This window comes from Dendropsophus ebraccatus, chromosome 6 (assembly GCF_027789765.1).
Source record: "Dendropsophus ebraccatus isolate aDenEbr1 chromosome 6, aDenEbr1.pat, whole genome shotgun sequence".
NCBI classification, from domain to species: Eukaryota; Metazoa; Chordata; class Amphibia; order Anura; family Hylidae; genus Dendropsophus; species Dendropsophus ebraccatus.
Window position 1 is genome coordinate 108,619,518 of NC_091459.1, and position 17,996 is coordinate 108,637,513.

General features: G+C 44.3%; 2 protein-coding genes across 9 annotated transcripts in view; both read right to left on the reverse strand.

Annotated features, from left to right (window-relative positions):
* Positions 1–716, reverse strand: part of DNER (delta/notch like EGF repeat containing) — a 181,711-nt gene extending 180,995 nt beyond the window's left edge. The window contains exon 1 of the mRNA XM_069973932.1: positions 365–716. Within this exon, the coding sequence (XP_069830033.1) occupies positions 365–487 (123 nt within the window). The 5' untranslated portion in view covers positions 488–716. The remainder of the gene's footprint in view (positions 1–364) is intronic.
* Positions 717–15,495: 14,779 nt separating this feature from the next.
* The window catches only part of TRIP12 (thyroid hormone receptor interactor 12), a 92,904-nt gene continuing 90,403 nt past the window's right edge, over positions 15,496–17,996 (reverse strand). For all 8 annotated transcript variants that reach the window (XM_069975589.1, XM_069975596.1, XM_069975595.1 and 5 more), the window contains 3 exons: positions 17,448–17,542; positions 17,260–17,363; positions 15,496–16,907 (listed from right to left, as the gene is read on the reverse strand). In XM_069975589.1, the coding sequence (XP_069831690.1) occupies positions 16,711–16,907; positions 17,260–17,363; positions 17,448–17,542 (396 nt within the window). In that variant the 3' untranslated portion in view covers positions 15,496–16,710. The remainder of the gene's footprint in view (positions 16,908–17,259; positions 17,364–17,447; positions 17,543–17,996) is intronic.

A 17,996-nucleotide genomic window follows, 5' to 3' on the forward strand; every position in this document is an offset into this window, starting at 1 on the left:
CCAGGCTGTGGCCCCCGGTGACATTGCCGGTATAGACAGTGCACAGCTGTGGCCCCCGGTGACATTGCCGGTATAGACAGTGCACAGCTGTGGCCCCCGGTGGCATTGCCGGTATAGACAGTGCACAGCTGTGGCCCCCGGTGACATTGCCGGTATAGACAGTGCACAGCTGTGGCCCCCGGTGACATTGCCGGTATAGACAGTGCACAGCTGTGGCCCCCGGTGACATTGCCGGTATAGGTGACATTCCTGTTGCCCCCTCCTGTCTCCATACACAATAGCAGCCCCCCCGGTCACCTGCCTGCGTTGTCCTATGGAGTCATACACACACAGCCCTCTGTCCCCGCGGTGCCGCGTCCATTACCTGCGTGTCGCACGCTTCTCCCCCGCACGGCTCCCCTGGGAGATCCGAAGAGACCAGAAGAAGCCCGGAGAGAATAAGGAGGAGAAGCTGGGGGCCCCGGGCGGGAGAGCGCGGAGGAGGCATCGGGAAGGGCGGCTGCTGGTTCCGCTGCTCTCCGAGAAGTGTCCGCTGCCTCTGGTACCCGCTCCTGGCGCTGGATGCTGCGATCACTGAGCTGCAACCAGCCGGCTCCTGTTACCATAACAACCCGCTGACTGACAGGAGGAGAGCGGGAGGGAGGGGAGCAGGGGGGCGGGTTGAGGGCAATAACGGGGGCGGCGGCGGCGGGCGGACTGTCTGCTCTACATCATAGAGACTAGAGTCATGCAGTTACCCATAGCAACCAATCACATGGAAGCTTGCAATAAAGCCTTACATACTGAAGATGTTGTCCATAGCAACCAATAAGCGTGCAGCTTGTGTTCTTCCAGTGCAGGTTACACCATGCGAGCTTCCATGTGATTGGTTGCTAGTCAGAGCTGCAGTCAGCCATCAGATTTAGTGACAGGAATGGCACAGCATGCAACATTATTCTTACCATCAAAGTGATAGACCCCCATTATTACTGGAGCCCATTGGGAGGAGAGATCAGACACTGCAATAGCAAATCCCCATAGCAACCCCCTACTGCTCTGTACAGTACCTGACACAGACACAGGCGGCAGCAGAGAGCACTGTGTCAGAATGGAAAGAATACACCACTTCCTGCAGGACATACAGCCACTGACAAGTACTGGAAGACTTGAGATTTTTAAATGGAAGGGATTTACAAATCTATATAACTTTCTGACACCAAATTATTATTAAAAAAAAAAAAAAAAAAAGGAGAGGGGAACAAGTGCTCTTCTCCAACTACTGTCCAGCTAGTGGGCCCCCTGCTGGAGCCAGTAATATGACTCCCATGCCAGCACCTCACCGCTCTGCTATAAGGGGTTAGAGAGCACACAACTGGGAACAACTCAAGTGTCTCTAAATTGTCCTCTACCACCAGGAGCCAACCCATAAGGTCCCTCTTCATCAGAGTAATCATGTGGACTGTGGTTCCTTAGTTTAACCCTTTACGTGCTATAGGAGTGAAGATAATCATACTCACCCCTAGGGACTCTCCAAACCTGTGTTCAACGGGATAACCACCTCCTCATACGCAAAAGGGAAAATGTCTACACTACATCTTTTGTGCTTCTAATGCACCACTGACAAAGGAAGGTACCCAGGGTTCGGCCATTACCCTCCAGCCATTGTGACACTTGTCTTGAATTCGCATGATAACGATCGAATTCGAACGATAATCGTACGTGTAAACGCAGCGAACGATCAAACGGCGAGCGAGAAATCGTTCATTTTGATCTTTCAACAACTTCGTCAAATCGTCATTGATCGTTCGTAAAAAATTTGCAGATCGTTCCGTGTGAACAGTCGTTCGCCAATTTAACCTATGTGTGAGATAGGCTTAAGCGATCGCAAAATGAGTTTCCGTACGATATATCGTACCGTCTAAACGCTGATCGTTATGAAAAAAAAAATGTTACTCCGACATCGGGCGAATTATCGTTCCGTGTAAACGTTGTATAAGTCTGTAGCGCCGTCTGCAATTATATGGACCCGTTCACAGGTGAATAGTGATCAGTGCCGCAATTGATCCATACTAGGGCTTACCTGCGGGCATGTGAATGGGCCATTCAAATTATTAGGTCGGTAGTCGGCAATTATGTAGAAGACAGCAGTCTAGGTTAGTTTGTGTATCATGCAGATTCCGCAGCTCGCCCCCGCTCGTGGCGGTGCACATTTCCGCCTGTGCCATAGACTCCATTCTATGCCCAGGCAGATTCTGCCATCCGTCCAAAGAATGAACCTGTTCGTTCTTTAATGCAAATATGTTGACTACTGCTCCCAGTACACCAGTCCGCCCCTGATCAGCAGAGCAGGCTGTCCAGGGCAGCACTGGCGCGGGGATGAATCATGCAGCCCGGCCCCCAGTGCACCAAAATAACATATTTTCTTATAGATTAAACTCTTAATATCGCGGAAATGGTGCAGAGAACGGAGCAAAGAGACATACCTTAGATACTTCTAACCTGCTGATAGTTTCCCTTCAAGTTTCCCTTCGGGCCTTATTTTTCTGTATTCAATGCAGACTTTACAGAGATAACATCTGTAACGTCTGCAAAAAATGCGGATACCATAGACTTCTATTGTTGTGTTCGTCCCGCAATTACACAAGGACATACACCTTTTCTTGTGGGACGGATTATGGATCTGCAAAATTACGAATGTGTGAATAATCACATAGAAACCGATAGGATATAAATTGTGTAAAGATGTAGATATAGATGTGTGAATGGGTCAAAGTTCCTAGGCCAAGGTGAGGTGTTTGGTCATTGCTATAATTGCTTTATTTGATGATGACAGGACTCCGTCCCTCATCCCTTGCATCAGCTAAAGCTTTGGCTGTCTCGGCATGATGGGATTTGTAGTCTTCCAACAGCTGGAGGGCTGCCGGTTCCACATCCCTGCCTTACAGTGATGTCGTCTTACCCTTTTCACATCTGCCATGAATTAGGACAATTCTATAATTGAATTCATTGATTTTTAAGCAGACAGCTCGGCTTGGCAGGAAGTTGTGTTTTGGCAATTGATACTGCTCACAAGATCCAGACATAAATAGCAGGTTGCTGCTCCGCATTTAATGCATTTTCTGCAAAAATACACTCTTGAGGCACCATCTTCTCCAGTCATAGATCTACAGGGATGGAAGCTTCTGTGTCTGCTTATTGTGCATTCTGCTTCATTCACTGAGTTGCTTTCTATGCAAAATAAACGCCATTTCTACTTTTTGCTGATGATCACTGTGAACAAACATTGGACTAAGTTCACATAACAAAGTTCGCTACATTTGCTGTATACATTAAGCTACCGGCAGAGCAATACGGTGACATTTTGGTGACATATACTATTGTGTGTCTAAGCCATATGCATTAAATATCGTGGATGTTACATTGTCCATTACTGACTATATTCAATCCAGTTTTGAACGTATACTGGTAACTTCGATTGAGAGGGTTTTGCAAGAAGAGCTCAAAGTTTTTCAAAATTGTAACTTGGTTTAAGAGCATTGCTTTGGTTTAAGAGCTCCCTGTACTGGGTAAGAGGGGGAGTGGAGGAGGGGCATGGTCTGCATAGCGGGGTCTACAGCACTGTACTCTGACCTAGGAAGTCTCCCTCACCTTTAAAATCATAGCAGATCCACTTTAGGCTGGGGTGGTAGGCGACAGGACTGTGGAGGTAATCTCTTCATAGCTGTAACCCCTCTCTCCCTGACAGAGAGCGCTGCTATACTGTGCTTACCCTATACCCTGCTTATTCCTTCCTGCAGTCTCTGTCATCCCTTGTCTTTCACATCCTCTGCATTTCTGCAATAATGTGCCTGCACTTACACTCAGCTATACACACTACCACTATAATGTACCTGCACTCACACTCAGCCATTCACACTGCTGTATAGAAACATTGCAGTCACTGCCCTCCTGCACAGCTCTGTGATTCTCACTTCCTGATTGGTCCATGCTGAACACACACCCCTTCCCCATTGCTGTCATGTGACCACACACACCTCTGACAGCAGTCCTGCTTCTCTATTCTAGCCTATTGTACTACACTACTGCATTATGGGGATCTGCTCCTTCCTGTATTGACAAATTGCTGCTTTTTTTCATTCTCATGAACTTACTATACATAATACACCACATGCTGGTTGTTATACTGAGTAACTTATAATATGGCACATCCAGCTTTCTAAATGTTTGTTTCATCTGTTTTACATGTTATTCAGAATAAAAACAAATCATTATTTTTTGGGGTGTGGAACCAATTGTCTACATTTCAATGATTTCTTATGGGAAATTTTGCTTTGGTTTAAGAGTGATTTGTATTATAAGCACGGTCCTGGAACAAATTATGCTCGTAATCTAAGGCACCACTGTATTATGTTGGGCTCAGAAGCTCAGCTGCCTGCACTTTGGAGTCCAAAAAAAATAACATTATACACTTTGTAATGGACCGGACACAGTCACTATGAAATAAATAAAAGAAGTAAGACTGAAGCCGAACTCACCAACATATACATGCGGAATGTGTGTACATTTACTGCCCAAAACTTTCCATGTACATCCGTTATGGTTCAGCAGGTAAGACACTAGTCTCCCATGATGGTAATAGGTGACAGCTGTTTCGTGCTGTGACACGCTTCACCAGACCCTCTCCAGACCTTCTCTAGACCTGAAGTCAATGCAAACAACAGCCGTTGTTCACACAATATATTGAACAACGGTCGTGTAGCACAAAGGCTGCTGTTTTTACATAGTGTGAACATAGCCTTATACTGCTTACAGGTTCAACTCATAAAGTAAGAATTTAAAAAAGGAGATGCTTTAAGATACACAGTATTTCCCCATTGATAAATCCTGAAGAACCCTCTGGCATGTAGCTGGACACCTTGAAACTGGAGCCAGTAATAAGCCCTGGCTTATAATATGTAGAGAAAGACAGCAAGGGGGACAGCTGGGAGGGACATTTTTGCAGACTTATACTGGGTGGATAGAGAGCCTGGTGAGTGTACATCTCATTTAGTGACACTGTATATGGCTCCGCTATGGGGCGGGGGTTAAAGGGGCCAGGTCACATATCGGAGTGAAAATTCCCCATAGAACTTCACTATACCAGGATCCGCTGCAGATTTCGCTGCAAACTCGCTGCAGATCATATACGCCCATGTGCAGGGCCGTCTTACCCATTGGGCAGGGTAGGCGGCTGCCCGGGGGCCCTTGCGTCCTAGGGGGCCCCCTGCCCTCTGTGACACACCTGTATTTTTTGCTTTATAAGACGCACTTATAAAACTAAGTGCGTCCTATAAAGCGAAGACGGCTTCCAAGCAGGGCTGAGCACCGCAAGGAAGCCGTCCCGCCCGCCCCCTCTATTGCCGCTCACTATGCATATGCATAATGAGCGGCCCTGAGCGACCCCCTCCGCCCGCCCCTTCTATCGCTTTTCAGCTGAGCCGATCAGAAGCCCAGGAAAGTGCAATGAGCAGCACTTTCCTGGGCTTCTGATCGGCTCAGCTAAGTGGCGATAGAAGGGGCCGGCAGTCCAGGAACTCACCCGTCCGCCGGCCCCAGCAGCTGATGTCTCCCGTCAGCGCGCACTCCCGTCATCCTCCGGGCACAGGCAGCGGGGTACAGAGACGCTGCCTGTGTCCTGGATGTGTCGTGCAGCTGGACACTTCCGGCACAGGCAGTCTCTCTGTACCCCGCTGCCTGTGCCCGGAGGATGACGGGAGTGCGCGCTGACGGGAGACATCAGCTGCTGGGGCCGGCGGAAGGGTGAGTAACTGGTTTGTTGTTTTGGGGGTCACTGGCTACTATGGGGGCACTGGCTACTATGGGGATCACTGGCTACTATAGGGGTACTGGCTACTATGGGGGGCACTGGCTACTATAGGGGTACTGGCTACTATGGGGGGCAGTGGCTACTATGGGGGGCAGTGGCTACTATGGGGGTACTGGCTACTATGGGGGGTACTGGCTACTATGGGGGGCACTGACTACTATGGGGGGCACTATATGGGAAATTGACTACTATGGGGGGGCACTATATGCAAAGATGTGGGGGATTTGATGGCGGCGGTTGGGGGGGGGCCCAATTCGCACCTCTGCCCAGGGGCCCATAATGCTGTTAAGACGGCCCTGCCCAGTTGTCTTATGCGCCGGAAAATATGGTATATTTTAAGAGCAAAGTTTGGCTGGTTGAGTAAAAAAGCAAGAATAATTCAGTCTACCTGCCTCACTCTACTAGTATACAATGGGATTATTTTTTTTACACACTTCCCCAGTTTCAAGAAGGTTGAAATCCTTGTTGGCAAAGGTAAGGAGACAGAAGTTTTTATTCAAAGTTAGAAAAAAAATCGATTTTGTTAGGGCTGCTGCAGCAAAAAGTAAGAAAATAATACTTTCTTACACTGGTACCTTGCAGCTCCCATTGTGGATTTTTCCAGTGTCCTTGTCTCTTCTTCCTTCTTCGAAGGTGAGAGGTCAGGGCAGCAACTGCCCATCTCGACCAATGATTAACTGAGTAGCAGGTTATGGCTTGGATGCAGGAAGAAGCAGACAAGCAGAAGGGGGACAAGGAAGAGTCACAATAAAGGTTGAGATGTACTGGGATAGATGAATAGCAGTGCTGGACTGCTCAAAATGGCAAGTTGGGCAAATGCCAGATGGGTTGGTGTGCTAAGTGGGCCAGTCCGTGAACAGCTTGATGGCTGGTTTTCCCCAGCACCCTCCCTGCACCTCAAAACATAGTAAGACATTGGTCATACAAACTGTATAGTTCAGACAGCACCGTGCAGGAGAGGAGTCAGACGTCAGATTGGAGTCCTGTATCCAGCAAGCCCCATATCCTTCATATACTAGTTCCTAGCAGGCTAACTTCCTTATGGTTGCTGCAGGTCTGACCTTGGGGGAAAAGGAAACAGGAATCTTAGGCGCAGGGGTCCTGCCATCTCCTGCTTGCCTATTACAAGGTTTATCAGTCAACAACAATAAAAGCAGATGATAAAAACGATATGTGTGGTGTTTCCTGCCGACTGATATGTGTAGTGAGAGTGCTAGATGTATTGTCAATAGTGCAATGTCCAATTACTAGTATACCAGCCCTTACTTCCGGGTGCCTTGCTTAGTCTGGCACGGGTGACCCCCCCAGGAGTATTACTCCCACCAGCTTAGCTTATTGGATCACCAAGGCACGCAAGCTCCCTCACCACGTCAAGGTGAAGGCACCATGAGGGAGCCCCTCCCCCTAGCCCAATTACCCATCCCTACTCCTAATTTACCTGTCCTCTGCTAGAATGTGGACTCCCCACGGCGCCCTTTCATGCCCATGCCCGCCCCAGCCCCCTAACACGGACTGTCCTGCACCCTTCCCATTTCAGGCCCGCCCCAGCCCCCTAACGCAGACCTTCCCGGCACCCTTCCCAGCCCAGGCATGCCCCAGCCTGAGCTGAGCTGTGATTGGTTGCTATGGGCAACAAAGGCCATTGCTACTGGAAGACTGCTTAATAAATCTCCCTTATATGTTTTAATATCCAGTCTGTATTGAGCAGCACAATCTGCCATATGATCTCAATAGTGGCCATATAACACTACAGATTACTGGCTGCTGTTTCTTGGAGTTTTTTTCTTACAGATCTATATGGCCGCCATTACTAATGTCCTCTATGTCCTGTACAGATAAGTCTTATAAATGTCACCTAGTAACATGGCCCCCTAACATGACCAGTCTCCCCCATGATTAGTGTTCCTCCCCACTGTCCTGTGTGCGGTGTGTACCAGTAATACTTACCAGTAGATGTTCTGGGATGTACTGGAGAGCTGTGCCGTCCATCAAGTGTCACTCTAAAAAAAAAAATGGGCAGAAAATTGCCCTTTCAGAAAACGCAAGACGCCCCAAGACTTGTTTACAGCTCCAGTGATGGTGGCAGTAGGTCGCCAGCCTCACCAGCCAGTTAAAATCAAAACATTCCGTGATTAGACACTGACTTCATATTTTTTTTTAAACTGAAGTAGCTTTATTAGCAACCAATTGTTTTCTTTTTTAACACACACACAATGTACTGTGCAGCAGCTCCAGCTAAGAAGCAGCACAATAAATTATCACATATACATAGTACAGCAATATAAGGCTGGGTTTACACTGCATTTTTGCATATAATTTAACTTATCTATTTTATATGGTTACTTTTAACATATAGAACAAGGTGGTCAACCACATTTTTGTGTACACTTAAAAAAAAGGGGGGGGGGGGGGTGCATCCATGCCTCCATTTTGATCCTTTTTTTCTTTTTTTTCCTAATTGAAGGGAAAACAGATCCAAATGGATTGCACACAATTGCATTCTTTTTTTCATGTTAAACGGTCCGCAAAAACATAGTGTGAACCCAGCCTAACACAGGGATCTCTACACTATACATTATACTATATGTTATATAGTTATCAAGGGGTGTGACTTATTGTGTGTGTTGTTTGTGTGTGTGAGTTATGTCTCTGTAAGCGGTTCCCTTCTCTTTTCCATAACCAGCCCGGTAAAAAAACAATCAGCAGCGGCCTAGTAACATCAGGGTAGGAAGGTCCTTGAATTTTGGTCCTGTGTAAAGGTATATATATTTCCCCGTGATATGCTATCATATTTTGCAAAAGATATTATTAGATAATAGTATTTTCACAATGCAACATGCTATAGGTATATGGTATATTATGGGTGTTTATTCACTATTTAAAAGCCTATGGACTGATGAGCCATCCACAGAATAGTTCCATCAGTCTCTCATCAGTAGGGTAGGCAATAGATTGTATCCATGTTTTCCAGGACTCCCTAAGGCTGCATCCAATTTCATCAGCCATCGGTATTCTAATGCCAAGTGGTCGCACTCCAGCATGTTACAGTTATACTCATCTCCAGTCGCTGCCTCTGCACAGGGACAAACTGCTTCTGTGGTGTCCCACTGTTAAGTTCCTTAGGCACCTATTGCAAAGTTCTCACTCCATGTTAAGTGGTGATGAAGGTATTTTTATAGTTTCACCACTAGATGTAAGTATTTTTTCCAAGTCTTGTTATCTCATGCACAGCTGAAGTTAGAAATGGGTTAATGTCACTGTTATACCATGTGTTCAGTGCTTACCTATGGGAGGTTCTTTATCTTCCTCAACCTATCCCTGCTCCCCACACACACTAGACCCAATCGGAGGAGTTAGTTAACTCCGTGTGGGAGGAGGTGAGCAGTACAGTCTAGTCTAAGACAAAAGTGTGTACGGATGCAGCTAGAGACAACCAGTTCTTTACTTACTTCTACTATATCTACTATGCAGTACTAAGCACCTAAAGGAAGAAGAGTCCAGGAACAACCTAACCGATGCTGAGAGAACGTCTAAAAAGTGCAGGGCAGTATCCTAAGAACCAGAGGAACTAGCCTGGATAGGACAAAGCTACCAAAGGAAGGTCTACGTAACCTATCTCACAGTGCAGGTAACTGGGACACCCCCGGAAACTTAGCTTCACCCAGATAACGACTGGGCTTGTATGACCCTATTAGGACAGGTCACTTGATACTGTAGGGCACAAGGTGGTCAGACACAGTCAAATCACGGGTACAAGTAAACTTCTCACTCTACAAGTATTACTCCATTTCCGGCAGAGTACATTGCTTCATTGGGTTGAGACTTCCTCAACAAACTCTTCTCCTCTACTCGAACTTTACAAGCACTACTACAACTACCTCTCTTCTCTTCTACTTCTTCAAGCACCTCCTCAAGCACAACCGAGTTAAGCATTAAAGTCTATGTGAAGATTTATCTATTCTACCAAAGTGTGTTGTACTATTGAAAGCTTTTCTATTTTTGATATCACTGGGACTCCATCATCCTTTATACACACCAGCACTTACACACACAAGCCGCACACCTTGGGTTATTTTTCCCCTTTCTGTGGGTGGCGGTACCGATTGTCCGGGTGGGTCAATTGCCACTCAGAACTACAGTGACAAGAGTCCAAGGGACCCATCACAACCCAGCAGGCCATTTGGGGATTACAGCCAGCCACGACACAGAGCAGGTACTAACATCACACCTGTGTGCTGGACTAGCACTGGTGTCACAACACTAACACCTTTGGCTGAGCTGACACAACTACCTGTCATAACATCACACGGTGGATTGAGTCACCACACTTCCAGCCCCATTAACTGTGTAGTGTGGACGGGGCTGAACAGCTAATGTGTGAGAACCCTACCAATCAGAAACTGATAAAGTTTTCTGTGGACAGCTCATCAGTCTTTTTTTTGCCAGGAAAACCGCTTTAAGGGTACGATCCCACATGCCGGATCCGCAGTGAGTTCCTTGCTGCGTTTTTGCAGCGAGACTCACTGCGGATCCCGGCCCTATACTTTCAATGACAGGGACGTACATGGGATTCGCAGTGAGTCTGAGCATTCATCTCCCCGCCCCCATAGGATTATAAATAGTAAATAAACACTGGTATTCAAATGGCAAGCAGAAGCTAATCAGTGATTGACAACCTATCCTGTGTATAGCTTATGAGTCGATTTTGACAGAAACACCCTCTTAAAAATTGAGGATACAAAAGAAATAGAGGGCGCACTAAATCGATAAAATCATCTTTATTGCTTCAAAAACATATAAAAGCCATCAGCACGGCCCACGGATGGTGAGGAACGCCAAACACCTTGAATTTACAACATGACAGCTGCTTCGCACCTTGCTGGCGCTTCTATCAGACGTCAACGTCTGGCAGTACTATAATACTGTTCTTAGTATACTGGATTTGCCAGAAACTGACCTGCTGTAATCTACAGTATCAGTGTATTGCTGCAACCAACCAAAACCCACAATGCAAGATTATTTGCACTACAGGTTTTACCTTAGTATGCCAGCTGTTCTTGCAGGTTTCACCAATCTTTGTAATGCAAAGCTGCAGGAGACCTGCGATTACGGGATCCCTCCTCCTTCACTGAGTGGCTAAGCGGACCTGACGTCACATCTCGGGCCCGCGTCAGACACCCGGAAGCGTCCGGGAACCGGAGCAACGCGATGTGGGACCCGCCGATGGAACCCGGGAGGTGAGTGGACGTCTTTTCTTTCAGCCACCTCCTCCACGGCCATATGAAAAATAGCCCCCACGCTGGACAACCCCTTTAATTGTGGCAGCATCACCATGACAACCACAGATGCTGTATGTAATGGTGTCACTGATAGTTACATAGCAGTTGGAGGACGTGTGCAGGTTGTGGTACTGTACTGAATGGTGTGGTGACCATAAGGCTGGTCTCTAGTATATCACGTCTACAGCTACCTGTGTAATCTCTAAGCTTTTTATTTAGTGTTCTTAGTGCCCGAACCATAAGCTGTTCACTTGGTCAGAAGTGTGTTAAATGATCTCTGTAGTAAAGTGCATTGCCAGTCATTAAAGGGTTAATGCTTCAGATCACTGTGGTCACCTGTAGTTACTGTGGCAACCATGAGCTGTGAGGACAATCGCTTATGTCGTAGAAGGTTCCATAAAAGTAAGGCCCACTGCCTGGATCAGTGCCATCTTGGATGTGCGACAAGACCTTGAGCTTGACTACTTTACTCTCCCCTACCCTTGCTGTCATTTAGAGGTTCTAGTAGATTGTCTGCTTTAGAATATCCCTTTTTAAGAGGTGGACCTGGATCTTTAAGGGAGAAAGGATACTTCCGCCTAGCCGTTAATAAGGTGACAGATATGGCCACAAGATCTCACATCCAATGTAACCAAAATTTACTTACAGAAATGTTTATTTCCTGGAGTCCATAGGCAGCATAACATATAGGTTTAAGCCTCCTAGGTATATTCTCAGGTGGTAAATTAGCAAAAAATCAGCTAAGCACTTTAGTCTGTACCCTATAAAGCCGATGACCAGACTAGGACCAGTATATTTTTCATGTAGCAATAAGGTATATTTATAGCCTCTTTTTGTCTGTAAATCAGATTAGATGAACAAATTCTTTAACCATGTTATATTGGTATTTCCCTCTAAGCCCAGGGGAGGGGCAACTCTCCAGTCATGGCTCCCTCGAGGGCCTGAGTGCATGAGGAGGATTCTTTGTGAGTTGGGGTGATTTTATATAATGTTTTTGCCTATTGAACACCAGATTACAATGTGTTGAGTCTTTATTTTGTGTTCTTGGGTAGAGATGAGAAAATTTACAGTAATTAGGAACCAAAGTGCTCCAGTTCAGGTGCAGTTTGCAATTAAGCTCCATTTACTTCAATGGAACTGGAGTTTCAAAACCCCACCCAATCTGGAGACAACAGTAGTGTGAAAGCGGCCATGTTTTTGTAGCGCTGGATAACCCCTTTAAGCTCCATTTACTTCAATGGAACTGCGTTTCAAACCCCACCCAATCTAGAGACAAGAGTGGGGCAAAAGTGGCCAAGCAGATCCTAGTTCTTTAAAATGAGTTAGTTCTTGTAGGCTTGTTCTTTATTGAACACCTCCAAATACCAGAAGCTAGAGGTCACCACTGCTGGTTCAGCTTTCCATGGAATACTTAGTAAAGGCAAAGGATCGTTATCAGTTCTTACCTCATCTCTTTAAAATATGTATATACATTTTAAAATGTTAGGATTAGCCATCACTTTGTGATTGGTGGAGTCTGATGGCTATGACCTGCTCCATTGCTGAGAATTCCCTGTCTTACCTGTATGGCAGAGCACAGGCCACCTGCCCTGTGGAGAAGGGACCTGCTACGGCTACCTGCACAGCTTTATGGAATCATATCATTGATTCAGTGAACTAAATAAACCAGTATGCCATAAGCACCTAAGCTCCCTATATTGATAGCTACAGACAGCCAAATCATTTGTATTTGACTCCATGCCTAAAGCCCCTATTACACAGAGCAATCTCTGAGAGCAAGTGCGCCAACCTCCTTGTTCCCTGCTCGCTGCCGGTGCTATAAAATGTAAATACTATAAAGAATGGAAAGACTAATAGGGCAGACTGACGACAATCTTCTATGTTTCTATTCCACACGCCGACAGCTCATAGTCTCATAGATAGGTTTCATGGCGCAGCTCCTATGACACAGAGCGACAGCAGCAGATCATAGCTCTCCATGTTTGTCTTTCAACATGTTCATGTTGGCTGATCGTTGCCTTTTATTACACAAAGCAATTATCGGCCAATAAACGCTTCATGTAATAGGGCCTTTAGCAGTGAAAGTAATGCTCACACAAAACCCTGCCCCAAAAATATCTAAATTAACCCCTCATTGCCCAAAGCATTTATTTCATAGTTGCATGAGCTCTATCTAATCTTATCAAGACATGGGGGACAACTCATACTTCTTGCTGGCACCATTTGGAGGTTCATATTGCTTAGGCTATTAGGTTCACACACACACACAGTAAACTATCAAAATATGGTCATAATTTTGGGAGGACATAAAAATGGCCGTATTCAGCAAAGGCATGTAGGAAATAATAAGCATGTTCATTACTTAAATGGCTGTAATCAATTGCGGCTGTTATTCGATATGGTGTATGTACTGCTGGACAATTTCCCATTGACTAATATAGAGCATTAGTATATTGAAAATACGGCTGTTACTTTACGATGTGTGAACACAGCCTCAAAAGGGAGTAGTGTCATAACGCTAATAAGGTAAAAGCAGATGTGTACCACTTACATATATGTGAGGTACAACAAATGTGCAGTTTTTAGTAAAGTTCTGTTCTGTTTTACTCATATCGGATTACTTTCTGGTTTCCTCTTTGCACAGTAACCCTGCTGTTGCCATGCAACACTGTAGACACTTTCCCACAATCCTCCTTGCTTGCATGTAAAGTGAAAACCAACTGCCAGTACTAATAGGACAGATCAGGAGACTACAACTGAAAACTGAGCATGAGTGACCCAACCTAACTGATGCCCAAAGGCGGGATGTAACCAAGGGCAACACGCCATGGAAACAAAGCAGCACATGGGGGAATCTCAAAGAACCCATAAGAAATATTTGTACACTGGAAATATGTGTCCTATAACATAAGGCAGTTTAGACCTAGTTTTCTTTATAACACCACCCTTTCTATATAAGAGCAATGTTCAATGATAGCCATATGAAAACTTACTGGTGGAAATTTATCAAACATGATGTTAAGTGAATCTGGCTCAGTTGCCCCTAGCAACCAATCAGATTTCAACTTACATTCCTCACAGACTCTTTTGGAAAATGAAAGGTGGAATCTGATTGGTTGCTAGGGGCAACTGAGCCAGTTTCACCTTACACCATGTTTGATAAATCTCCCCCACTGTTTCTAAACAGTGGTAAAAATAAATAAGAAAACCTAGTGCAAAATGGATGGTTAAGACTAAAGTACAGCACAAATTGAGTTAAAACAAAAGATGTAAATGAAGGACACATTTAACTACATGGATGGTGCAGTATCCAAATGAATCAATGATGTAAACCAGCGATACTTGACAATCCACCTGGCCCCTAGCCAGCAGCAGCTTAGTTGCTAGGAACATAATTCTAACTTAAGGCCCTTACACACTAAGGGCCAGTTCACACCGAGTAAACACGGCGTAATTCTGCCATGCTCAGTGTGCTGCTGTAAGTGAATGAGAGGGCGCGCACTCCTCCGCTCTCCGCTTAAAGAAGTAGCATGTTACTTCTTTGAGCGGAGAGGAGAGGGAGCGGACGAGCGAGCGCCCTCTCATTTACTTACAGCAGCACACTGAGCATAGTGGGATCTCGCGCCAGAGAGGTCCATCGCGGAATTACGCCGTGTTTACTTAGTGTGAACTAGCCCTAAGGAAATCATGCGGATTACATCTCTTGCCCCCTTAAAGTTCCACCAGTCCCATAGGCTCCATTCTATGGTCAGGCGGATTCTGTTACCTGCTCAAAGAAGTGACATGTCAAATCTTTGGGGTGCCGGCTGGATTTGCCCAAGCATAGAATGCAGCCTTTGGGACGGGCGGAGAGACAAACTGGAGTTACCTAGCTTTAATGGTACATTATAATATGTACTAATTGTTATGATTTGAACCGTTCCTTATATGTAATAACCGCGTATAAAAGCACAAATGCCATTATGTAGAAAAATAATGCTCACTGCCAATAAACCTTAATTTACAGTAAGTATTGAAATTCTCCACCCAGGTCTTGTAATCATATTCACTGATTTGGCAAGTAAATGTAGCTTTGGCACATTTTATTTCAGATGACAGCTACACTTCTACTCTCTGAAGTGAATGTGAACTGCGCTGCAGTAACCTGGCACCACCACTATACAATGAATGGAGCCATCTGCTTCTGGTCCCCATTCATTGTGTATATGCTGAAGCCCTGGATCTGCCACAGAGATGAGTGGTGGGGGTGCTGGATCAAGAAACCACCTTAAAAAGATGACCTTTCATTGCAAAGAGGAGGAATAGATACATAAGAGGTGTTGCAAACAAATGAAAATGGAACAAAGTAAAATAAAATAAAAACGTGAAGCAAACTTTTTCTCTGTTTTATTTATATTCAGGTAAAAACATGAACCTGATGAAGTAGATTATTGCAGATCTGAGAAATCAGCACATAGAACAGGACATTGAGAACATTTGCTTTCAATTGTCAAAACATTTCCAACCCTCCCTCCCAACTAGACCCAGAAAAAAAAAACTTAAAAAAAATATAATAATAATAATAAATCTGAAGAAAGAAAATTAAACAGGGCATTAAACTATTTTTTTTTTATATATTTTTTAAAATATACATTAAATTGAAATGCTAAGGCTGTATTTAGATAAATACATGCCAGCCAAGTTTTTTTTTTGTTTTTTTGTTTTTTAATTTTATTTTTTTTAACTTTTACATTTTAAACAAATCAAAAAGGAACAAAACACCACTCAGTTCTTTATATACTGTGTAAACAGTTTTAAATTATCCTGGTAAAAGGCCAGTACAAACCATCAAATCTCTTCCTGTCAGACCATCAGCCCCACACGTTTAAGGAGCTTGCCAGTAAAAATCCCGTCTTATAGATGTTACTATACTCAGAGGTTAGTTTGCTCCTTTCGACAAAAACTAACAAATGAGGCTGTCTGCCATCTGCACTCGCAGGAAACTCAATTGCACATAACAAGTAATCAGGGAGGCTGTGTCAAGTGAGAAAAATACACTTAACTACGTAACTAGATTTGTCAAAGAACAGGCTTTACGATTTCATGTACCTGTATGCAGAATCTGCTTTAAGATGGGTGACAAGTGGTGGAGGGTGTTGACTCGCATTTAGCTTGATGGATACACACAGACTGGGATTGTTAAACTGCACAGCAATATTTATTTTTTCCAGCTTCAAAAACATCCCTTTTTTTCTTCCTCAGACTGGTTTTCTTTAATATCCCTCTTTTTTTTTTTTTTTTTTAAGTCACACGGCAAAGCAATTTAAAAACTTCACTCTTCAAATAAAGGATAATTTAAGCAAAAGAAAAAAAAAAAAAAACTTTCTAAACAAACTTATGTATCTTTCAAGCCTGATAAGTTTTAGACGTCCAGGGGGCTGTTTAATGGAACTAGTAGGTCTTTTTATTGTGTTTGTAGTAATCTGCATTTTTTTTTCTCTCTCTACAATAAGGCGGAGGTTGTCGCCTTGACTCTGGTGACGTGTTTAGAAAAGTAATCATGATTTGTTATCATCTTAAGCAAGGTCCGTGGTAAGTCCCATCGGATCAGGAAAGGTGGAATGACTGTTGTCCTTCGCGTGCAGCAATTAACAGTTTCTCACGCATGATCTCAATGCTAGAATAGTCTGGCAGCTTAAGGTAGTTGACACAGGTCATAACGGAGGGCAAGAAATCATCAGGGTTTTCGGTGGATTCAAAAGTCTTGCGGACTATGGTGAGAGGAGGGTTCAAGCTCCGGAAACCTGTGGTAGAGATGAACACAGAAACATATTATATATATATATATATATATATATATATATATATATATATATATATATATATATTATACACAGATTCTGTAAACCGGGAAAAAAAGGATTGGACAAGTCGAATCTTAACCAGTGATATGTTCTGTTATCCACAGAATATTGGAGCTACTGGTATGTAGTATTCAACTAAAGGAAGCCATTAGGCTGGGGCTACACAGCACTTTAGTGTGGACGGATTTTTGGAGACTGCTTGGTCACAGCCAATTTATGAACTATGAACTCTTTCACCACAACAGATATACAGCAAGACAATCTGCTGGAACGTGGGAAGCAAGAGTCTCACCTCCAACCGGCAGTCTTGGGCTCCCAGTGACAAACTGGAGGAACAGTCTCTGCTGCTCATGGTCAAAACTACTGAGGATTTCAAAGAGAAATTTCACAGCACGACTGCAAAAGAATGAGAGGACATATTATAGTAAGGTTATAACGGTCTGGTGTAATAGGATCGAGAGAAAAAGGTGTTGTGCTGACCTATCATGTGTATATCCATGGTCAGGCCTGCAGCACTCCATCAGAGTCTTTACATCCCAAGGATCAGCCTTACTGCCACAAAGAAGTTGATCCAACTGTTAAAGAGACAGCAACGATTATTATTTACAGACAAGTCACCAAATGTGTGATAAAACGTGTAGAATTATGGCTCTTCTAGATATACTAATGACTGAGCGATAATAAGCAGCGATCTAGAAGATTGGTGCTGGATTATTCAGCCTATGGTTTGATGATGGTTCAGGCAGGGCAATGATAATTCATACAGTCCTCTACGGGGTGATGTGTGGTCAAGAACTATTTTAATGCCTGCACAAAAGATCCAATCAGCTAACAAACAAAGCTTTTTCTCATTGGTTAGCTCATCGCTGGCCCTATTCGGCTATAATCACACATAGCATTAAATGCAGGTTTCATTTTCAGTTTTGCTGTAAAATAGCAATATTTTTATGCAGTTTTTAAGAAATTGCAGCAAAAATATCAATATTTTATCACAAATTTGTGCAATTCACGACGCAAACTAAGTGTGCA